Below are 24,336 nucleotides of genomic sequence, written 5' to 3'. Positions count from 1 at the left end.
GGTGTTTGTGTGTAGTTTTTACTGTCTGAACGGTCCTAACTGGTGTTTGTGTGTCGTTTTTACTGTCTGAACGGTCCTGACTGGTGTTTGTGTGTAGTTTTTACTGTCTGAACTGTCCTGACTGGTGTTTGTGTGTAGTTTTTACTGTCTGAATGGTCCTAACTGGTGTTTGTGTGTAGTTTTTACTGTCTGAACGGTCCTGACTGGTGTTTGTGTGTAGTTTTTACTGTCTGAACGGTCCTAACTGGTGTTTGTGTGTAGTTTCTATTGTCTGAACTGTCCTGACTGGTGTTTGTGTGTCGTTTTTACTGTCTGAACGGTCCTAACTGGTGTTTGTGTGTAGTTTCTATTGTCTGAACTGTCCTGACTGGTGTTTGTGTGTCGTTTTTACTGTCTGAACGGTCCTGACTGGTGTTTGTGTGTCGTTTTTACTGTCTGAATGGTTCTAACTGGTGTTTGTGTGTCGTTTTTACCGTCTGAACGGTTCTGACTGGTGTTTATGCGTCGTTTTTACCGTCTAAACAGTCTTGACTGGTGTTTGTGGGTGTGTGAGTGTTGTGACCGTCTACATTATTATTGTCAATGTCAAGCTAAGTCCTGCTAAGATTCATATTAAAGAGGGTTATTGACTATTTCTGGAAGTAAACAACTGCTTTACTGTCTTGGGGCCAGTGCTCTACAGCACCAGCGTTCCTGCTCTGCCCAAATCTAATTCTGGTCCCAGAGCTCCTCCCACAATCACCAGACGTCCTCCCTGCTGTCAAGTCAACTGGCTTTCTAAAGTCCTTAGGCCCCATCTCTCTCCCTCTTTCTCTAATAAAGGGATTTGCAGCAGGTGTGAAGGAGGCTGGTGAATCAGTCTTGACTGGCGTTCACACAACAAGCCACAAGTCCTCCTTCACACCTGGCGCTGGCTAATTCCTTTGTTACAGATTGTGGACACTACAGTAATGAGAAGATATTGACATTGAATGCTTGTGTGTTGCTGTGTATGTGTGTGCAGTGCTGTGTATGTGTGTATGTGTGTTAGTGTGTGTGTGTGTGTAACACACATACTGTACCTCATACTGACTCATGAGACCCTCTCTATAAACAGCAGTGCTTTCAGTCATACTGTACATAATAGTATATATATGTATGTCTGCCAGACATACAGTATACTGTAACAGCAGACAACAAATAAGTGCTTCTCATTTGCTCAGAGGAGGCGAGTCTGGAAGTAGGTGCTTTTACTGATTCAAATCACTGTCGAGAAAGAATACATCAGAATACAGCTTAAAAGACATCGACACCCAGACACACAAACATAATCGCAAACAGACATGGAAAATAAACATACAGTACTTTGGCTTGAATAAATTACAATATAAAAACGCAGATAATGAAGTATGATACAAGTTGGGATGAATAGTGCAAGGCATACTATATGCTTGCTTACATATCTGTTACAGAGCTCTCGCTCTCCGCTTTGCCCTTTTTTGTCCTTTATTGCTCTCCATCAATTTGTCTTCCCTCTCTCCCTTTTTCTCTCACTCTCCTAAAAGAAAAGTCGACAGGGGTTCTGTGAGGGACGGCTGTTCCGAGTGTTTTTTTTGCAGAGGGAGCGGCTTTGACTGCAGTCCACAGAGAGAGAGAGAGAGACTATAACCTACTGTTCTGTCTTCATACTGCTCCTCTCTCTCTCTCTTCTCTCTGGTGGAGGCGGGTCTTTGTCAGGGTCTGTCCCCACGACGACCCAGTCAACTGTACGTGTCACTCTTCTTCAAACCTATGTTTGATTGACTCTGTCTTTACATGGTCGTCTCCTCCCACTCCAGCTCCACGTCACCTGGAGACCATATGAGATACAGTATATTAACTTATAGATACAGTATATTAACTTCTTAGATACAGTATATTAACTTCTTCACCTGGAGACCATATGAGATACAGTATATTAACTTCACCTGGAGACCGTATGAGATACAGTATATTAACTTCACCTGGAGACCGTATGAGATACAGTATATTAACTTCTTAGATACAGTATATTAACTTCACCTGTAGACCGTATGAGATACAGTATATTAACTTCTTCACCTGGAGACCGTATGAGATACAGTATATTAACTTCTTAGATACAGTATATTAACTTAACCTGGAGACCGTATGAGATACAGTATATTAACTTCTTAGATACAGTATATTAACTTCTTCACCTGGAGACCGTATGAGATACAGTATATTAACTTCTTAGATACAGTATATTAACTTCTTAGATACAGTATATTAACTTCTTGACCTGGAGACCGTATGAGATACAGTATATTAACTTCTTAGATACAGTATATTAACTTCTTGACCTGGAGACCGTATGAGATACAGTATATTAACTTCTTAGATACAGTATATTAACTTCACCTGGAGACCGTATGAGATACAGTATATTAACTTCTTAGATACAGTATATTAACTTCTTAGATACAGTATATTAACTTCTTAGATACAGTATATTAACTTCTTCACCTGGAGACCGTATGAGATACAGTATATTAACTTCTTAGATACAGTATATTAACTTCACCTGGAGACCGTATGAGATACAGTATATTAACTTATAGATACAGTATATTAACTTCTTAGATACAGTATATTAACTTCTTAGATACAGTATATTAACTTCTTAGATACAGTATATTAACTTCTTCACCTGGAGACCGTATGAGATACAGTATATTAACTTATAGATACAGTATATTAACTTATAGATACAGTATATTAACTTATATATACAGTATATTAACTTCTTAGATACAGTATATTAACTTCTTAGATACAGTATATTAACTTCTTAGATACAGTATATTAACTTCTTAAATACAGTATATTAACTTCTTAGATACAGTATATTAACTTCTTAGATACAGTATATTAACTTCTTAAATACAGTATATTAACTTCTTCACCTGGAGACCGTATGAGATAAAGTATATTAACTTCTTAGATACAGTATATTAACTTCACCTGGAGACCGTATGCGATACAGTATATCAACTTCTTCACCTGGAGACCGTATGAGATACAGTATATTAACTTCACCTGGAGACCGTATGAGATACAGTATATTAACTTCACCTGGAGACCGTATGAGATACAGTATATTAACTTCACCTGGAGACAGTATGAGATACAGTATATTAACTTCTTAGATACAGTATATTAACTTCACCTGGAGACCATATGAGATACAGTATATTAACTTCACCTGGAGACAGTATGAGATACAGTATATTAACTTCTTAGATACAGTATATTAACTTCTTAGATACAGTATATTAACTTCACCTGGAGACCGTATGAGATACAGTATATTAACTTCTTCTTTAGGAGTGTGTTCACTGGAGACCGTGTGAGATACAGTATATTAACTTCTTAGATACAGTATATTAACTTCTTAGATACAGTATATTAACTTCTTCTAAAGGAGTGTGTTCACTGGAGACAGTAGGAAGGTGGAATAGGGGAGATACAGGAGAGAAGGTTCTGTATTGAGATAGTATGAAGGCTGAGAGGGAGAGAAGGTTCTTTATTGAGATAGTATGAAGGCTGAGAGGGAGAGAAGGTTCTTTATTGAGATAGTAGGAAGGCTGAGAGGGAGAGTAGGGGAGACACAGGAGAGAAGGTTCTGTATTGAGATAGTATGAAGGCTGAGAGGGAGAGAAGGTTCTTTATTGAGATAGTAGGAAGGCTGAGAGGGAGAGTAGGGGAGACACAGGAGAGAAGGTTCTGTATTGAGATAGTATGAAGGCTGAGAGGGAGAGAAGGTTCTTTATTGAGATAGTAGGAAGGCTGAGAGGGAGAGTAGGGGAGACACAGGAGAGAAGGTTCTGTATTGAGTATGAAGGCTGAGAGGGAGAGAAGGTTCTTTATTGAGACAGTATGAAGGCTGAGAGGGAGAGAAGGTTCTTTATTGAGATAGTAGGAAGGCTGAGAGGGAGAGTAGGGGAGACACAGGAGAGAAGGTTCTGTATTGAGATAGTATGAAGGCTGAGAGGGAGAGAAGGTTCTTTATTGAGACAGTATGAAGGCAATAAAAAAGGCACAGGAATGCAGGTAATTTTGGCAGAGTTGAAAGGCAGAAAGGGAGATGGAAAGATGGTTAGTTATTGAGACAGTATGAATGCTGAGAGGGGGATACAGGAGAGAAGGTTCTTTATTGAGACAGTATGAATGCTGAGAGGGAGATACAGGAGAGAAGGTGCTTTATTGAGACAGTAGGAATGCTGAGAGGGAGATACAGGAGAGAAGGTGCTTTATTGAGACAGTATGAAGGCTGAGAGGGAGTGAGAGTAGGAAAGACACAGGAGAGAAGGATTTGATCCTAGACCAGCACGGGTATGTTTGATTATGTAGGTAGGGGCCTTCTTAACTACTACACCATTTCTGGGCACAGCAATGACATGCTGTGTGTGAGTGTGTTTGTATGCTATTCACCTTCCATAGCGTCCAGTGAGTCCATCTTCTCCAGGGCAGAGTAGTTGACAAACCAGATGGACTGGCTGTTGCCTTTACTGTTGAGTAGGTCCATGGTGCTTTGGTGCAAGAACATGTACTGGGCCTGACAAAACACATTAACAAATACTTTTCCATTTGATTATTCAAATCACACACTATTCTATATGTTTTGGAAGCCAATGCAGAAGTCTACATTTAGACTATCCTGCATTAGTACTACTGTTGGACAGCAGAACTCTCAAGTCAACTCAGCTGGAGAGAGACGTTTTCTAAACTACATCTGTAAATCTTTCTGTATACAAGGACAGTATCATAAGGTCAAATGGCATATTGTGGGGGTACCCTCTCAGTGTAGTGAACTCACCAGATTCTGTACCATACACATCCTCTCAGTGTAGTGAACTCACCAGATTCTGTACCATACACATCCTCTCAGTGTAGTGAACTCACCAGATTCTGTACCATACTCATCCCCTCAGTGTAGTGAACTCACCAGATTCTGTACCATACACATCCTCTCAGTGTAGTGAACTCACCAGATTCTGTACCATACTCATCCTCTCAGTGTAGTGAACTCACCAGATTCTGTACCATACTCATCCTCTCAGTGTAGTGAACTCACCAGATTCTGTACCATACACATCCTCTCAGTGTAGTGAACTCACCAGATTCTGTACCATACTCATCCTCTCAGTGTAGTGAACTCACCAGATTCTGTACCATACACATCCTCTCAGTGTAGTGAACTCACCAGATTCTGTACCATACTCATCCTCTCAGTGTAGTGAACTCACCAGATTCTGTACCATACTCATCCTCTCAGTGTAGTGAACTCACCAGATTCTGTACCATACACATCCTCTCAGTGTAGTGAACTCACCAGATTCTGTACCATACTCATCCTCTCAGTGTAGTGAACTCACCAGATTCTGTACCATACTCATCCTCTCAGTGTAGTGAACTCACCAGATTCTGTACCATACACATCCCCTCAGTGTAGTGAACTCACCAGATTCTGTACCATACTCATCCTCTCAGTGTAGTGAACTCACCAGATTCTGTACCATACTCATCCTCTCAGTGTAGTGAACTCACCAGATTCTGTACCATACACATCCCCTCAGTGTAGTGAACTCACCAGATTCTGTACCATACACATCCTCTCAGTGTAGTGAACTCACCAGATTCTGTACCATACTCATCCTCTCAGTGTAGTGAACTCACCAGATTCTGTACCATACTCATCCTCTCAATGTAGTGAACTCACCAGATTCTGTACCATACTCATCCCCTCAGTGTAGTGAACTCACCAGATTCTGTACCATACACATCCTCTCAGTGTAGTGAACTCACCAGATTCTGTACCATACACATCCTCTCAGTGTAGTGAACTCACCAGATTCTGTACCATACTCATCCTCTCAGTGTAGTGAACTCACCAGATTCTGTACCATACTCATCCTCTCAGTGTAGTGAACTCACCAGATTCTGTACCATACTCATCCTCTCAGTGTAGTGAACTCACCAGATTCTGTACCATACTCATCCTCTCAGTGTAGTGAACTCACCAGATTCTGTACCATACTCATCCTCTCAGTGTAGTGAACTCACCAGATTCTGTACCATACACATCCTCTCGCTGCGCAGTTCCGCCACCAGGCCGTAGACGTCCACAAAATCGTGGTCGCTGACGTGCTGAACGAGGTGGTCCAGAGCGATGAAAACACCCGTTCTGCCCACGCCAGCGCTGGGGACACAGATAATATATACAGCATATAAACTTTGCCTCTAGGTAAAATGGTAAAGGTGCATTTATATAGCGCTTTTATCCAAAGCCCTTAGCAAATCTGTTCCTCACATTCACCCACACACCGACTCAACAGGAGCAATTAGGGTTTAAGTGTCTTGCTCAAGGACACTTCTGACACGCTGACCGGGAATCGAACCGGGAACCTTCCGATTACCAGACGACTGCTCTACCTCCTTAGCCACTGTGGCCCCCAAGGGTCTAGGTGTGGTGGGTATATTAAACAGTGTTATTATGATATCATTACAGCCTGTGTTGTACAACCACACTACTCTCTTCCATACTATCATTAAACAGTGTCATTATACTATCATTACAGGGTCTGTGCTGTAACCATTAAACAGTGTCATTATACTATAATGTAATTCCAGGGTTCCAGCCCTACCTGCAGTGAACCACGATGGTGGTGTTGTCGTGTCTGTTCGCTCGGATCGCCTTTACGAACTGGATGAGAGTGCTGCTGGACTCCGGGACCCCGTGTTCAGGCCAGGACGTGTAGTTGAAGTGGTGAACCACCATGTAGTCCCCATGCTGCACAGACCGGGTCCAGAGGAGACACATGACAGAGAATATCAACATGATAAATCCTCATGCTGCACAGACCGGGTCCAGAAGAGACACATGACAGAGAATATCAACATGATAAATCCTCATGCTGCACAGACCGGGTCCAGAGGAGACACATGACAGAGAATATCAACATGATAAATCCTCATGCTGCACAGACCGGGTCCAGAAGAGACACATGACAGAGAATATCAACATGATAAATCCTCAGTTAACAATAAATACATGAATTCTGATTTCTGATCCACCATTTAAGCTCACTGGCTTACACAATTACTGCTGGCATCTATATGGGAATATTATGGGATAGGATACTATATAATTTTCTATGCAGTATAAAACCTTTGGTTGCATGTGCATGCGTGTATATAATGTTTGTGTGTTACTACAGTATATGAGCTCTGTTACCCTCTCTACTCTCAGGGCTGTGTGCGTGTTACTCTATGAGCTCTGTTACCCTCTCTACTCTCAGGGTTGTGTGTGTGTTAAGATATGAGCTCTGTTACCCTCTCTACTCTCAGGGTCCTGTGTGTGTTACTCTATAAGCTCTGTTACCCTCTCTACTCTCAGGGTTGTGTGTGTGTTACTCTATAAGCTCTATTACCCTCTCTACTCTCAGGGTTGTGTGTGTGTTACTATGAGCTCTGTTACCCTATCTACTCTCAGGGTTGTGGGTGTGTTACTATGAGCTCTGTTACCCTCTCTACTCTCAGGGTTGTGTGTGTGTTACTACAGTATGAGCTCTGTTACCCTCTCTACTCTCAGGGTTGTGTGCGTGTTAAAGGGGACATGCATTATAAATGGCTTTTTTCTGTGTTTAGCATGGTTTTATAGTAATACAGGTTAGTATCAATGGGTCTGTGTCTCTAATTATCATATTGACTCATCAGTCTAGTCTCGAGTTCACGAGATCTTCCCTCACTCAACTAAGCTGTTCTGATTTGACGGTATTCCTGACATGAATAGGGTACTGATCTGCAGTAACGCCCCCTCTATGGTTGTAGTGCAGTGTAACCCGACACTTCCTCAAACAGGTTTTCACAGGCAGAGAACGAGCAGAGAGAGATAGAGGGACGGCGGGAGGGACTGCAGAAGTGTGTGTAAATGTGTGTGCGCCATCTCTCTCTCGTCGGGGACACACACATACACAAACTTGACTGCGTGTGTGTCGGGGACGCACCTCTCCTCTCTCTCTCTTGCTCGTTCTCTCTCTCGCTCTCTCTCTCTCCCTCTCTCGCTCGTTCTCTCTCTCGCTCTCTCTCATATGTATCACGCTGTGTGGGTGACTGTCACTGAAAGCACTTATGGGTGGAGCCCATCCAATAACAGCCTGAAATCCTGCGGCTGGAAAATTATGCTTTTGAGTACTCCATTAGAAATATAAAACAATGATATTTTTATCTTTTTTTTAATAAACCTTACAGATGTATTCAATAGACTCACAGGAATTGTGTAAAGTTGCCCAAATAGTGCAAGGAATAGCAATGCATGTCCCCTTTAAGTATGAGCTCTGTTACCCTCTCTACTCTCAGGGTTGTGTGCGTGTTAAGATATGAGCTCTGTTACCCTCTCGACTCTCAGGGTTGTGTGTGTGTTAAGATATGAGCTCTGTTACCCTCTCGACTCTCAGGGTTGTGTGTGTGTTAAGATATGAGCTCTGTTACCCTCTCTACTCTCAGGGTTGTGTGTGTGTTAAGATATGAGCTCTGTTACCCTCTCGACTCTCAGGGTTGTGTGTGTGTTAAGATATGAGCTCTGTTACCCTCTCTACTCTCAGGGTTGTGTGTGTGTTAAGATATGAGCTCCGTTACCCTCTCGACTCTCAGGGTTGTGTGTGTTAAGATATGAGCTCTGTTACCCTCTCTACTCTCAGGGTTGTGTGTGTTAAGATATGAGCTCTGTTACCCTCTCGACTCTCATGGTTGTGTGTGTGTTAAGATATGAGCTCTGTTACCCTCTCGACTCTCAGGGTTGTGTGTGTGTTAAGATATGAGCTCTGTTACCCTCTCGACTCTCAGGGTTGTGTGTGTGTTAAGATATGAGCTCTGTTACCCTCTCGACTCTCAGGGTTGTGTGCGTGTTACTATGAGCTCTGTTACCCTCTCTACTCTCAGGGTTGTGTGTGTGTTACTATGAGCTCTGTTACCCTCTCGACTCTCAGGGTTGTGTGTGTGTTACTATGAGCTCTGTTACCCTCTCTACTCTCAGGGTTGTGTGCGTGTTAAAGGGGACATGCATTATAAATGGCTTTTTTCTGTGTTTAGCATGGTTTTATAGTAATACAGGTTAGTATCAATGGGTCTGTGTCTCTAATTACCATATTGACTCATCAGTCTAGTCTCGAGTTCACGAGATCTTCCCTCACTCAACTAAGCTGTTCTGATTTGACGGTATTCCTGACGTGAATAGGGTACTGATCTGCAGTAACGCCCCCTCTATGGTTGTAGTGCAGTGTAACCCGACACTTCCTCAAACAGGTTTTCACAGGCAGAGAACAAGCAGAGGGAGAGAGAGAGAGAGAGAGATAGAGGGACGGCGGGAGGGACTGCAGAAGTGTGTGTAAATGTGTGTGCGCCATCTCTCCCTCGTCGGGGACACACATACACAAACTTGACTGCGTGTGTGTCGGGGACGCATCTCTCCTCTCTCTCGTCGGAGCATTACACACAAACTTGTCTGCGTGTGTGTCGGGGACGCACCTCTCCTCTCTCTCTCTCTCTCTCTCTCTCTCTCTCTCTCTCTCTCTCTCTCTCTCTCTCTCTCTCTCTCTCGTTCTCTCTCTCGCTCTCTCTCATATGTATCACGCTGTGTGGGTGACTGTCACTGAAAGCACTTATGGGTGGAGCCCATCCAATAACAGCCTGAAATCCTGCGGCTGGAAAATTATGCTTTTGAGTACTCCATTAGAAATATAAAACAATGATTTTTTTTTCTTTTTTTTTAATAAACCTTACAGATGTATTCAATAGACTCACAGGAATTGTGTAAAGTTGCCCAAATAGTGCAAGGAATAGCAATGCATGTCCCCTTTAAGTATGAGCTCTGTTACCCTCTCGACTCTCAGGGTTGTGTGCGTGTTAAGATATGAGCTCTGTTACCCTCTCTACTCTCAGGGTTGTGTGTGTGTTAAGATATGAGCTCTGTTACCCTCTCGACTCTCAGGGTTGTGTGTGTGTTAAGATATGAGCTCTGTTACCCTCTCGACTCTCAGTGCTCTGACGGTCCAGTCTGGGTACACTTCCTCTGTCATCTTGGTGATGATGATGTCACCGAACACCGTCACCGGCTTGTTGTCCTCCGGCCAGTACTGGTGACACCGGATCTGAAATGACACACACACACACACACACACACACACATACACACACACACACACACAAAGTGACATCAGTCGTGTTGCCAGATATGAACTAGCAGTGAGTGTCACGTCGTAACACCAGACTAAGCTGTGTTTCTCCAGCGGTGTCTGCGTCTCTGACCCACCCTGCCTTTCTCATAGCACTGTGTCAGCATGGCGATGGTGCGCGTCCTCGTCTCCCAGACCATCCTCCAGAAGTCGGCCACCGTGCCGGGGAGAGGACCCTGGGTGGCTATGAACTCATTAGGACACAGGTAGCCCTGTGGACAGGGAGGTCGATAGATACATAAATAGAGAGACATAAAATCATTACACAGGGCTAGCTACAACATGTTATCAAGTTAGTCAACTGGGCACAGATAGCAAAAAGAGGGAGAGAGAAAGAAAGGAGAGGGGTGTGTGTGTGAGTGAGAGAGAGAGGGGGGGGGGGGGGGTTGTGGTAATGACCCTCTGGTTTAGCTGTTGATAGTTGGCACTTACTGAGATGAAGCTGGCATTGATGTAGTCGGAGCCTGGCATGCCTGGTTCAGAGAGCAGCTTCACTCTGTTGTTATTGTCTGGACACAGTGGAGACGGACCATAGAGAGAGAGACAGACAGAGAGATGGGATTCAGCTCAGAATACTCACTCCATCATAGAATGTTTTTGTAATCGTATTTAATTTATTTTGAGGTCTTCCTCGGAAAAGAGATTTTAATCTCAAGGGATTAAAATGTATGATAAAAATAAATATTAGATTTATTTTGGGAGGATTTGTTGAGGATAAATCTAAGCAGGGAATCAACAAGAGGCTGAGTTACCAACGGTCGTTTGTTAACAGAAAGTACCTACAGAATGCCAAACATTCTGGAACACAAACCCCCAGGCCTTTCCTTCACCAGTTCATGAACACAATGAAACAGAAAATAAACCATTTTCATAGACCGCTGACACAATAGAGCACACGTGGGACACCTAGTCTTTAACGAGGTGCCCCAGGTGTTGCCAAGGCCTCGTTACCTTCGGAAAGATTTTAATTTGTCATTATGCACAGATAAACAGACAGTTACACCATGTACAATGAAAATCAAACTTTGCTAGTCCCCTTCACACAGAATCACAAAATATAGACTTAAAACTAGAATAAAAAATATTAAGAAAAGGTTTAATGCTAAAATAAAGTAAGATAAGATAAACGAACACGTATCTGGATCTTTTGCCAAACGGATATTTTCAGGCTCTGTTAAAAAAAAATCATCCTTGTTTTAACAGTGTTTAAAAAAAACTCGATCCAGACGCAAACACATAAACGCATATAAATTGCTCCAACAAGCATGTGGCATAGGTGGCGATAAGCGATATATCTCAAATACCATAGCGGTATCTAGTGGACAGGACGATTGAGAAACGATAGGAATGGTCCATTGGTTCCCCCAGCCCACGTGACCATTCCTAGAATTTACATTGGCTATATTGACATAGATAGATCATAAATAGATAGATATAGCGGAGGATTAGATGCAGTCCAGAGGAAACAACCAATCTAGATATGTCATGATTCAATGCTTTACTTCTGCGCACTGGGCGACGGAGAGATACAATGTCAATGTTGAGATCACAATATCCCGATTCTGTAACAAAATATGGCGAGTCCTTATCACAAACTGTTCCAAAGATATTTAATGTTTTGCTAAACATGTCTAGTGTTGCGCCCGGCTTTAGACCAAATAGCAAATTCTAAATTTTGTTAATAGACGCTAGACAGAAGAGCATCTGCACCTGATGCGCTCTGATGTTGAGGATAGTTGAGGATGTTGGCATCACCCAATTATATATACCTATTAAGTCAAATGACTCATCCCAATTACAAAATCTTGAGGCTTGCCTGCTTGCCGTCAAAAAGTGGATGTCGCAAAACGTTCTACTCCTTAATGCAGATAAAACTGAGATGTTAATTGTTGGCCCCCCAAACCACAGAGGCCTTTGAGGACATCTCCCTCAACTTTGATACTTGTTGTCACGTATCCCAGAGCTCCACCATAAAAAACCTCAGAGTAATTTTTTATTCCTCCCTCTCATTTAATGCACGTATAAAAAATTTCACCAAAATTGCCTTCTTCCATCTTCGTAATATCGCAAAGATTCACCCCATTTTCACCCCATCTTCTATCGATTCCTAGGGTTAAAAATAAATCCGCCGGCCACAGAGCCTTTGTCTACCGCGCTCCCTACCTGTGGAATAAATTACCTGCCGTCGTCAGGGGCGCCTGCTCTGTCGAAGCTTTTAAATCCCTGCTTAAGACCCATCTTTTCTCTCTCTCCTTCAACTTACCCTGATCTCACCTGGTTGGGGACTGACCCTTAGATTAATCTGTCTAGTTTAGTTAGGATGTCTATTTGCTCCCATGTCTGCTTTTCTACAGACATGGGAGAACCTTTTTAACCTCTGTCTCTGTCTCAACCGGTCCCATGGAACAGCTTCATATCGCCTTCTGTCTGGCCTGCAGTGCTGAACTTTATGAGCGGCTTCTCCTGCCCCCCGGGGCATACGGCCCTGAGCTATTGTCTTGTATCTCATCCTGTATCCATACGCTTGCAGTAGTTCTATCTATTACTCAATTTCACAATTTTCTTATATACTATGATTCCACTGTCACCATGTATGCATATGCTCACTACATGTATTTATTGCTCCATCTCCGCCCACTACAAACATGGGAACTCTCTAACCCCTGTCCCAACCCCCTTCCTCTCTCTGAGTCGGAGTCTCGTAGTTCTGACCAAGGTGGTGGATGTCTCGGGGTCTTGCCCAAGATTGCAGTGACTGTTCTATGTGCACCACAAGGCCATGGATCAGCTTCTTACCGTCTTCTGTCCGTGGTCTGTCAACGTGGTTCAGACATTCATTGCTGGGTTAAGTACTTCTATTCTATTCACATAATATGCTTACTACATATATCTATTCTATTAACATATATGCTTACCACTTGTATCTATTGCTATGTCCGCCCATCACAATCACGCGAACTGTCTAACGCCTGTCCCGGCTCCCTGTCTCCCTGTCCCCCTGTCTCCCTGTGAGTGGCTGTCTCCGAGTGATGACCGGAGTGTTGGACGTCACGTGATGAAGACCGGGAGGATGCGACCCTATCTGCGCCGCCCCTTCGCCTCAAATAGATCCGCTATCAGCTCTATCTTTAATCTTTCAAAAATGTTCAGTTGCTATCGCTATCAGCTCTATCTTTAATCTTAATCTTTCAAAATGTTCAGTTGCTATCGCTATCAGCTCTATCTTTAATCTTTCGAAATGTTCAGTTGGTATCGCATGCACTTATCTGTGATTCACTACACACATGAGTGCATGCCTACCAACTGTTCACCTGTTTTATTGCAACACTACTATCACCGACATCTAAGAAGGGAGATCCCCCCTTGAATGGCCCTTCTAAGGTTTCTCTCCTCCACATTGCCTGTGGTGCATTTTTTCCTATTGCTAGGTTTTAGTGAGTTTTTCCTTACCTTCGCGTGGGGTATGTCTGGGAGTGTTGCATTTATTTATTTAGCATTTATTTAAAAAGAAATTGACTTTATGGTGTTCTTGTTTTGTTCTTACTTATTGTGATGTTTCTTCTTGACTTGTTTAAAGAAGACGTGTCCGGCCCATGGGGACATTAACGTGTGTTGTCGGGCCTTACAAATAAATTTGATTTGATTTGATCACGCATGAGTGGTCCCAGGTCAGGATGACCTAATAACATTATTAGTTGAATAGTTACTGTACAGGAATTACAGGAATATTTGAATATATGCGAGTTACGTGAATATGTGAATATAGCTTGCCCGTGGACACAAACCTCCATACGCATTAACAGCTCCGTCTTTTAATACACACTTATATCATACAGTAACGTGGCGTCAAATAAGATATTGAAAGATAAAGGATGAAGTTACAAAGGGAAAAGGGCTAAAGCAATTACTCTTTGACAATGCTACAGCGCACAATAAAAATAAAAGATCCAGGCGGAATTAAATATGCCTAGGAGTATAAAGGGTTTTAAACTGACGTCAAATCGGAGCAAAACAAGCTGAATCCGCTTCAAGAAGACGCATGCCATTGGGTATATACAACAAGACATTCATTAATTGCATTGTTACTGTTCACATGGTGCCGTGGTCGCCCGTCACAGTCATAAGTAAGGATACAGTTTGAATGACATTTCAGCACCTAGGCGCTGTCCACCGAAGTTATTATACCTAATGTAGTGAGTCTTCTTGAAGCGGATTCAGCTTTTTTTGCTCCGATCAGTTTAAAACCCATTGTGCGCTGTAGAATTGTCAAAGAGTAATTGCTTTTGCCCCTTTTCATTTGTAACTTCATCCTTCATCTTTCAATATCTTATTTAACATTACTGTATGATATAAGTGTGTATTAAAAGACGGAGTGAAGTTAATGCGTATGAAGGTTTGTGTCCACGGGCAAGCTATATTCACGTAACTCACATATTCTAATGATTCCTGTAATTCCTGTACAGTAACTATTCATCCTGACCTGGAACCACTCATGCGTAATGCCAACATCCTCAACTATCCGCAACATCAGAGCGCATCAGGTGCAGACGCTCTTCTGTCTGGCGTCTATTAACTAAATTTAGAATGCAATTTGGCTTTTAACTGAAGCCGGGCTAAACATTATATATCTTTGGAACAGTTTGTGATAAGGACTCGCCTTATTTTGTTTCAGAATCGGGATATTGTGATCTCAACATTGCATTGTATCTCTCCAGCGAGAAATAAACGAATAACGTCACTCGCCACTTAAAGAAATCAAAAGCGTGTATTTAACAACCTCAAAAACTTTCAAAACACGGTTTATATTAACATAATAAATAAACAAAAACGAAAAGTCTACTTATGTCAACGAAAATGTCCAGTAGGCCTATAACTAAATAACAGATACATCTCCGTTACACGCAAGCAGCGTCTGATGGCCGAATCTGTCAGACTGGAGTAGATATATACACTGTTACATCCAGACATTTATGATACAAGATATACAAATATACAGTACTGCTTAACACTTTAACTGCTGAAAACGCCGGAACTCGTCATTCCCCGCCATGCTCAAGTTGCCGCGGACGCCGTAACTTGTATTTGATATCAATATTTCAAAAATCTGTGATCGGAATCATATTTCCCCTCTGCAGCCTTGACACACAGTTCTGATCTCCTCTCAATCCTCTAGCGGTTCAAGAGCGCCATCTGGTGGCCGATCGGCAGATCGAAACCGGATGTCAACCTTTAACCCGGCAGGACTCACTCCATATGTGGTCCGGGCACTCGCTAATGTTAGAGAGACTCAGTCTTCACACAGTGAACATCGATCGGTGGAAATAACTCGAAAAAACAACATGATTTGGACGTATATACTATTATACAACCTGGAAATAGATTGGGTATTTCGACATCCCATAATGGAAAACTGTCTACTCCACGCTGATCGCCCAACGGCCCAAGGAGACTGGGGTGAGTTTTAGCGTGTAGTATTACCGTGTTCGATATAAACTGCTATGATGAACATATGACCCACATTAGATGAATGGTATAACGTTGCCCACGGAATTACAAACGCCCCCTCGCCCATCCGGTCAACATCAGATGACGTGTGTAGTAACTTCCAGAACCACATCCAGTTGAAATTTATTATCTGGCACAGATCGCTATCAAACTGTATTTCATCATCAATATACTGCATTTGGGGCTATAAATCACGTTCTGGAGAAAGCTGCAGAAAGAGATGAAAACATACTTATACTTTAGACCATATTTTAGTATGAATATGTGAATGAAAAAGTTTAACGTTCATACACCCTGAACAATACATATAGGACATTGAATGGGCCCTAATAATGGCAATCTAGCAATAGAATTTAAAAAGTTATAGCCCTGCAAAGAAGGGGAACTTCTCCATAGACAAATAGAGCTGGCAAGGGATGGTATATCATGAATTTAACCACGGCAGTTAAAGTGTTAAGAGGCAGAGATCATAAAAGAAAATATATACATTCGAGGGGGAAGAAACCGTACTTCTGTCTGCCATTTCAGCACCAGGCGCTGTCCATCGTTACTTATTACTAGGGCTGCAACTAATGACTAATTTGGTAGTCGACTAATCTGCCGATTATTTTTTCGATTAGTCGACTAATCGAAAACCAATGTAAACAACAACAATTTTTTTTTATTTTTTATTTTTTTTTTTATTACCTATCTTTGTGAAAGTGGCTTCTCAGCTCTGGTCCAGCTGAAGACAGAGCAGAGGAACAGATTGGACATTGAGCATGACCTCAGAGTTGCTTGTCTACCATCACCCCAGACTTTGAGACTCTTGTCAGGACCCAACTACAACATCATAACATGATGATCCCATAGCAAATTAAAATAATGACTCATGAAACATTTGAATTTGGATCTTTAAGCCACTTTAAATGAAAATGTATTTGAAGAACAATACAGCAATCACTCATAACAAGATAAATAAATTAAATAATACAAATTAAAGTGGAAGTGTACTTTAAATAACTTTTGTTTGCTGTGTGTGAGAGGAGTCCGTGTGTGTGTGTATGTGTGTGTGTCTTACTCTGATCGCTGTGTGAGTGAGAGGAGTGTGTGTACTGTGTAATTTGTGTGTGTGTCTTACTCTGATCGCTGTGTGAGTGAGAGGAGTGTGTGTACTGTGTAATTTGTGTGTGTGTCTTACTCTGATCGCTGTGTGAGTGAGAGGTGTGTACTGTGTAATTTGTGAATGTGTGTGTGTCTTACTCTGATCGCTGTGTGTGAGTGAGAGGAGTGTGAATGTGTGTGTCTTACTCTGATCGCTGTGTGTGAGAGAGAGGAGTGTGAATGTGTGTGTGTCTTACTCTGATCGCTGTGTGTGAGTGAGAGGAGTGTGTATGTGTGTGTCTTACTCTGATCGCTGTGTGTGAGTGAGATGAGTGTGAATGTGTGTGTGTCTTACTCTGATCGCTGTGTGTGAGTGAGAGGAGTGTGTATGTGTGTGTGTCTTACTCTGATCGCTGTGTGTGAGTGAGAGGAGTGTGTATGTGTGTGTGTCTTACTCTGATCGCTGTGTGTGAGTGAGAGGAGTGTGAATGTGTGTGTGTCTTACTCTGATCGCTGTGTGTGAGAGAGAGGAGTGTGAATGTGTGTGTGTCTTACTCTGATCGCTGTGTGTGAGTGAGAGGAGTGTGTATGTGTGTGTGTCTTACTCTGATCGCTGTGTGTGAGTGAGAGGAGTGTGTATGTGTGTGTCTTACTCTGATCGCTGTGTGTGAGTGAGAGGAGTGCGTGTGTAATGTATTGTGTGTCTAGTCTGATCATCATCTCCTGCAGGGGAACAATGTTTTCAATGTCCAAAATTTGCTATGGGATCATCATGTTATGATGTTGTCTGGAACCCTGAGAAGCCACTCTCACAAAGATAGGTAGTGCAAAAAAAAAAAAAAAAAAAAATTAAATATTTTTTATTTTTTTTTAATGACTAATCGATGCAACAATTTCTCGTCGACGATTTTTTATAATCGACGTCGTCGATTATGTCGACTAATCGTTGCAGCCCTACTTATCACCTTCATGCGCTTCAAGGCTACGGGCGCCGATTGCCATAGAACAACAGTCTGAGCATGGGTAGTGAGCTGTGACGTCATCGTTTATCTAATCTATGCGTTTACAGTGGCTACACGGATCCACTGAACAGATATTTTGGAAGATCTTCACTTTAAAATGTGTTTTCGAAAATCTCTGTTTATGTTTCTGAAAACACCGTTTACGTGTGGATGAAAGTCCCAAACGTGGAAGAAAATGTGCGCTTTGAAAAATATCTGGATTCGTGTGGACATGGCCTAAATAAAATAAGGCACGGGTGACAGAGTAACAGTATTGCACATTCAGTTCACAATATAGTGGTAGAAGGATTGATGAGACGAATGGCTCTCTCCCACGTACAGTTGCAATCAAAATTATTCAACTCCCATTGCACATTAGGTTTATTGGCTAAATATACAATTTCCCAACTGTTTACAATAAACAAATTACACAAGAACTGTTTAAGTTGTTTAATGAAACTAATATTACAAGGGTTGTTATCCAAATTAAACACAAAATGCTACTTTTAATGACTACTGCAGTCTCGAAATTATTCAACCCTTTCATGACAAGCATCTTCAGTACTTAGTAGAGCACCCTTTTGCTGTCATAACCTGCTGCAAACGTGATGCATAGCCAGACACTAGCTTCTGACAGCGTTCCTGAGGAATCTTAGCCCATTCCTCGTGGGCAATGGCCTCCAGTTCAGTGATATTCTTTGGTGTGCATTTTGCAACTGCCTTCTTCAAATCCCACCAGAGATTCTCTATGGGGTTCAAGTCAGGTGACTGTGATGGCCACTCTAAAATCTTCCATTTCTTCTTCTGAAACCAAGCCTTGGTGGACTTTGAGGTATGCTTGGGATCATTGTCCTGTTGGAAGGTCCAATGACGCCCAAGCTTCAGCTTCATCACAGACGGCATGACGTTTCCTCCTGTGATTTCCTGATACTTGACTGAATCCATGATGCCCTCCACACGCTGCAGGTTTCCAGTGCCAGAGGCAGCAAAGCAGCCCCAGAGCATCAATGAGCCACCACCATGCTTCACTGTAGGCAGGGTGTTCTTTTCAGCATATGCTTCATTCTTCTTCCTCCAGACATACCGCTGATCCATAGGCCCAAAGAGTTCCAGTTTTGTTTCATCGCTCCATAGAACAGAACTCCAAATCTTCTGTGGCTTATTTATATTGTTTTGAGCATATTGGAGATGACTTTTCTTGTGCTTTTGGGTCAGTAGTGGTGTACGTCTTGGAGTCCGGGTATGGAACCCTTCAGTGTTTAGTATGCGCCTTACTGTGCAAACTGAAACCTCAGTGCCTGCTGCCACCAACTCTCGCTGCAGGTCCTTTGCAGTCACTCGAGGGTTTTTGACCACTTGCCTCTTCAGGAATCTGGTACCAGCCGCTGATAGCTTCCTCTTTCTGCCATGTCCAGGTAGTGTAGCCACTAGCCACTGTTCCTTTAACTCTGAACTTGTGAACTATGCTTCCAACTGTATTTCTAGGAACATTCTGTGCTTTTCCTATATTTTTGTATAATTTTCCTTGTTTGTGCAAGGCAATTATCTCTTCTCTGAACTTTTTGGACAATTATTTTGACTTGACTATTTCTAACATATCAAACGTCACTCTCAACAAACCCTTAGCCAGTCCAAGTATTTATAATGTTCTATCTCAAGCACACTTGAACTAATTGTCCTTGAAATAATTTTGAGACAGGGGGTTGAATAATTTTGAGACTGCAGTAGTGATTAAAGGTAGCATTTTGTGTTGAATTTTGATAAAAAACATGGTAATTTTCATTTCATTTAACTATTTCAACTGTTCTTGTTTATTGCAAACAGCTGACAATTTTAAATGTTTGCCAAAAACCCCAATATGCAATGGGGGTTGAATACTTTTGATTGCAACTGACAACTGTACACCCATCGACTGAGGGCTCACCTTGGCCGAAGCCTAACCCTTCTCTGGGGCTGCAGGCTACAGAGGCTGGAGCAACAACCTCCTCCATAAAACTCTCTATTCCTCCACCCGAAATGCCGGTGCATAAGCCAACATGGCTGGCCAAAATACAAAGAAATCACAAAACTTCCCAAAACCTTTTCCCTTTTACCAACGTAAGCGGGGAATCAACAAGAGGCTAAGTTTCCGATCTTTTGTTAACAGAAAGTACCTACAGAATGCCAAACCGTGGAACACAAAGCCCCACCAGTCCTTTCCTTCACCAGTTCATGAACACAATGAAACTGAAAAGAAGCCCTTTTCAAAGAAAGCTGACACAATAGAGCACACCTGGGACACCTCGTTACTTTCGGCATTGGCAGCCACTTGCTTCACCAATTGACCTATCTCAAGGCTTGAGATTAGCTGACTGACAATTGATGAGACAGGTGGCTTATTTTTCTGCACATGCTCACAGCTGGGAGCCGCCCTGTATAAAGCCCAGCAGAGTAGCAGTATGCACATCCAACCTGTTGTTAGGCTAGGAGATGAGACTGAAGCAAAGGAACATACTGTACATCTCCCAGTGGAGGCAACGTTTCAACTCGACAGGTTGAGAGCTACTGCTGGCCACGGAGCAGCTCCACTGGAGCAGTCAGCGGTTAAGTGCCTTGCTCAAGGGCTTTCCGCAGGGTTTTCAAACAAGATAGTGCTGAGTCACAACTAGGGCCAAAGAAAATTGCAATAAAGAAAGCCATTTGCTGTAATTTCCTCCAACTTAAAAACACAATTTCAATAAAATAGCAAACACTGTATTTAAGTACAGTGTATAAGGCTGCACAATAGTTTAACGCTGAATATGAAAACACAGGCACAGTGGAACAGAGGAACAGAGGACCGAGCAATCACGTATTAGACAATGATGTGTCTGTTTCTAAACTGGCCCCAAGCTTTCACTGTGATGCTGGTGCCCCAAGCTTTCACTGTGATGCTGGTGCCCCAAGCTTTCACTGTGATGCTGGTGCCCCAAGCTTTCACTGTGATGCTGGTGCGTCATCATAGTGGCGCTGCGGCCCTATTCCATTCTTTGAAGCCTTGCTTCCTCGATCCAGATTACCCGGCAGGTCTGGGGATTCAAATGGATTCTCCTTCTCAAACGTTTAGGGCTTAAGGGCTGTAACCGTGACTCAGCTGTCTCATCCTTAGCTTTAGTCTCCTCCACTTCATCTACATGTCTCCATCACGACTATAGTTGATTTAATAGGTGGGATGAGAGATCAAAGCATCCATCACCTAATCAGTTAATTCAATAGAAACAGCAAGTGTTCCTTATGTTTTCTACTTTCAGTGCACAGTAGCAGTCAGTTGATGCAATGGGTTCAGCCTCTGTCTGCTATGCATGTTTATGACTAGTTAGACAGCTGTACAGAGATAACTTACATTTACCCACTGAGTGACATTTCACAGAATAATTATCAACGCTGTTAATAATCAGATCAAGGCAAGTGTATCATAGATTAACCCTTTCCTCATTAGTCAAAGTCAAAGTAAACTTTATTGTAAATGTTCTATTTGTGCAAGACATATACTGTACAGAAAGTTGAAATTGCGTTCCCCCATTCCCACAGTGTATATATAAAAGAAGATATAGACAATATAAACAACAAAAGTAAAAAATATAGGACACAATATATAACACACAATATACACTACCACACTGCAAAGGGTTAACGCTTTCACTACCACACTACAGAAGGTTAACCCTTTCACTACCACACTAAATAAGGTTAACCCTTTCACTACCACACTACATAAGGTTAACCCTTTCACTACCACACTACAGAAGGTTAACCCTTTCACTACCACAATTCAGACGGTTAACCTTTCACTACCACACTACAATGGTTAACCCTTTCACTACCACACTAAAGAAGGTTAACCTTTCACTACCACACTAAAGAAGGTTAACCTTTCACTACCACACTAAAGAAGGCTAACCTTTCACTACCACACTGACACTACAGACGGTTAACCTTTCACTACCACACTACATACGGTTAACCTTTCACTACCACACTACAAATGGTTAACACTACCATACTACAGAAGGTTAACCATTTCACTACCACACTAAAGAAGGTTGACCCTTTCACTACCACACTACAGACGGTTAAGCTTTCACTAGGGCTGTACCGAATGTCATTTTTTAACATTCGAAGCTTCGATTGAAGTATTCGAACGAAGCTTCGAATGTCTATAAAAAAATTTACTTCATAAAAAAAAAAAAAAAAAAAAATTTAGAACTAAATCCTCAATTTGAATAAGGTGATTAATCTGATTAAATGAGTATTTTTCTTTTATTAAATAAACTTGCTTTAATGAATATAACTCATCAGTTTCGTCAACATAACTAATCCAATAAGGGCACGGTTGGTATGAAAGTAAATTTCGCTGAGTAAATATTACTCAAACTGAGTACATTTGACTCAAACTGAGTAAAATTTTACTCACTTGGGCTCAAATGGACTCAGTTTGAGTAAAATTTACTCTGCGAAATTTACTGTGGGTGACGTCTTATAGTATAATATTATAATATTAGTGTAGCCTAATCTTTAACTGCAACTGTGAAGAAAACCCCCATTGGTTTAAACAGATTGAATAGACAAAAAAGAAAAAAAAGTTTTTATTAAACATTTAAAGGTGACATGCATTATAAATGTCTTTTTTGAGTCTCTAGCATTGTATTATAGTAATAGGAGTTAGTATCAATGTGTTTTTGTGTCTAAATACCATATTGGCGGATTGCTCTCATTCAGCTCAGACCATTTCCTGCTCGATTTAATTAGGTCATTCTGACGTAATGAGGCGAGGATGGAGCGGATAGTGATCCGATTGGCTCTGTGGTTGTAGCGCACCAAACGGGGTTTGACAGAGTGAGTGAGAGAGAGAGAGAGAATCAGATAGACCCTTGCGACAGAGCACACATACACACTGTACCGCGCGCTACAGCTGCTCCCGAATCGAGAGAAAGAGAGAGAGACCACCGTGCAAACACTCCGTGTGCAGGTCCCCCCCCCCCCCATTCGGGAGCACAAGCTGCAGACCCCCCCGAAAGGGAGAGGGAGAGAGAGAAGGGGACCCGCACGCAGAGCGCCCACACAGCTCTCTCTCTCTCTCTCTCTCTCTCTCTCTCTCTCTCTCTCTCTCTCTCTCTCTCTCTCTCTCTCTCTCTCTCTCTCTCTCTCTCTCTCTCTCTCTCTCTCTCTCTCTCTCTCTCTCTCTCTCTCTCTCTCTCTCTCTCTCTCTCTGCCACTCGCAGACTGTGTGGATGACTGCCACTGAAAGTGCTTATGGGCGGAGCCAGGCCAATAACAGGCTGAAATCTTGAGGCTGGAAAATGATGCGTTTGAGTACTCCATTAGAAATATAAAACAATGATTTTTTTTAAATAAACCTTACAGATGTCTTCCATAGACTCCCAGGAATTGTGTAAAGTTGCCCAAATAGTGCTAGGAATAGCAATGCAGGTCCCCTTTTAAAATTTGAATGTTGATTTAGAATTTGAATGTCAACATTATGATCGAAGCTTCGAAGCATTCGGTACAGCCCTACCTTTCACTACCACACTACAGAAGGTTAACATTTCACTACCACACTACATAAGGTTAACCCTTTCACTACCACAACTACAGACGGTTAACCTTTCACTACCACACTACAAAGGGTTAAAGGTGGGGCAGACAAATTTTTTCAGAACTGTTTTTGGTAATACTTGGTGAAATCCTCTTTACATCCCGACGGATGGTGAGAAAAAGATCCAGTCTCTGTGACTGTAAGGCCCTCTAATCAGCCACTTCAAAATGTCAGGGTGGCTTGAATCCTAACAGATTAGCTTGGCCTGCCCAGGTGGTGTTTCCAAGGTCCTCCTCGTCAAAATGTTCCCCAAATGCAAAAACCACCTGCTGATCACAGACTGCAAAATATCTTTTTATCAGAGAAAAAAAGAAAATCCAGTTTGAAGCTACTGGTGCCTCTCTGAGTCTGTGCGAAATCATAATTGCAATATTTATTTAGTCTGTTCTATTTCTGCTGGACAGGTAAACTCACTCTGGCTCATATCTCAAAAATCGCCTACCCCACCTTTAATGTGAGTGATTGTTCTAAATTAAGACAAGCTTCGGGCTTGATGTTTAATGTGAGTGATTGTTCTAGATTAAGATGAGTTTATCTTTAATGTGAGTGATTGTTCTAGATTAAGATGAGTTTATCTTTAATGTGAGTGATTGTTCTAGATTAAGATGAGCTTCTTTTACAGGGCTTGATGTTTAATGTGAGTGATTGTTCTAGATTAAGACAAGATTCTCTTACAGGGCTTATGTTTAATGTGAGTGATTGTTCTAGATTAAGACAAGCTTCTCTTACAGGGCTTGATGTTCTAGATTAAGACAAGCTTCTTTTACAGGGCTTGATGTAATCTAGATTAAGACGGCTTGATGTTCTAGAAATCTAGATTAAGACGAGCTTCTCTTACAGGGCTTGATGTTCTAGATTA

The 24,336-nt window shown here is 42.0% G+C and overlaps 1 protein-coding gene across 1 annotated transcript in view; it reads right to left on the bottom strand.

Annotated features, from left to right (window-relative positions):
* Nucleotides 1–1,790: 1,790 nt before the first annotated feature.
* Nucleotides 1,791–24,336, bottom strand: part of ptprq (protein tyrosine phosphatase receptor type Q) — a gene marked incomplete at both ends in the record, with an annotated part of 179,162 nt that continues 156,616 nt past the window's right edge. Inside the window, 7 exon segments of the mRNA XM_084335232.1 lie at nt 1,791–1,828; nt 4,474–4,597; nt 6,106–6,241; nt 6,687–6,832; nt 10,065–10,190; nt 10,352–10,486; nt 10,707–10,783. Of these exon segments, the coding sequence (XP_084191358.1) occupies nt 1,791–1,828; nt 4,474–4,597; nt 6,106–6,241; nt 6,687–6,832; nt 10,065–10,190; nt 10,352–10,486; nt 10,707–10,783 (782 nt within the window).

Source organism: Notolepis coatsorum, assembly GCF_963971535.1.
Source record: "Notolepis coatsorum genome assembly, chromosome: 18".
Classification (NCBI taxonomy): domain Eukaryota; kingdom Metazoa; phylum Chordata; class Actinopteri; order Aulopiformes; family Paralepididae; genus Notolepis; species Notolepis coatsorum.
The sequence above is the reverse complement of the archived record's forward strand: the minus strand, read 5'-3'. Positions and strand labels throughout refer to the sequence as shown.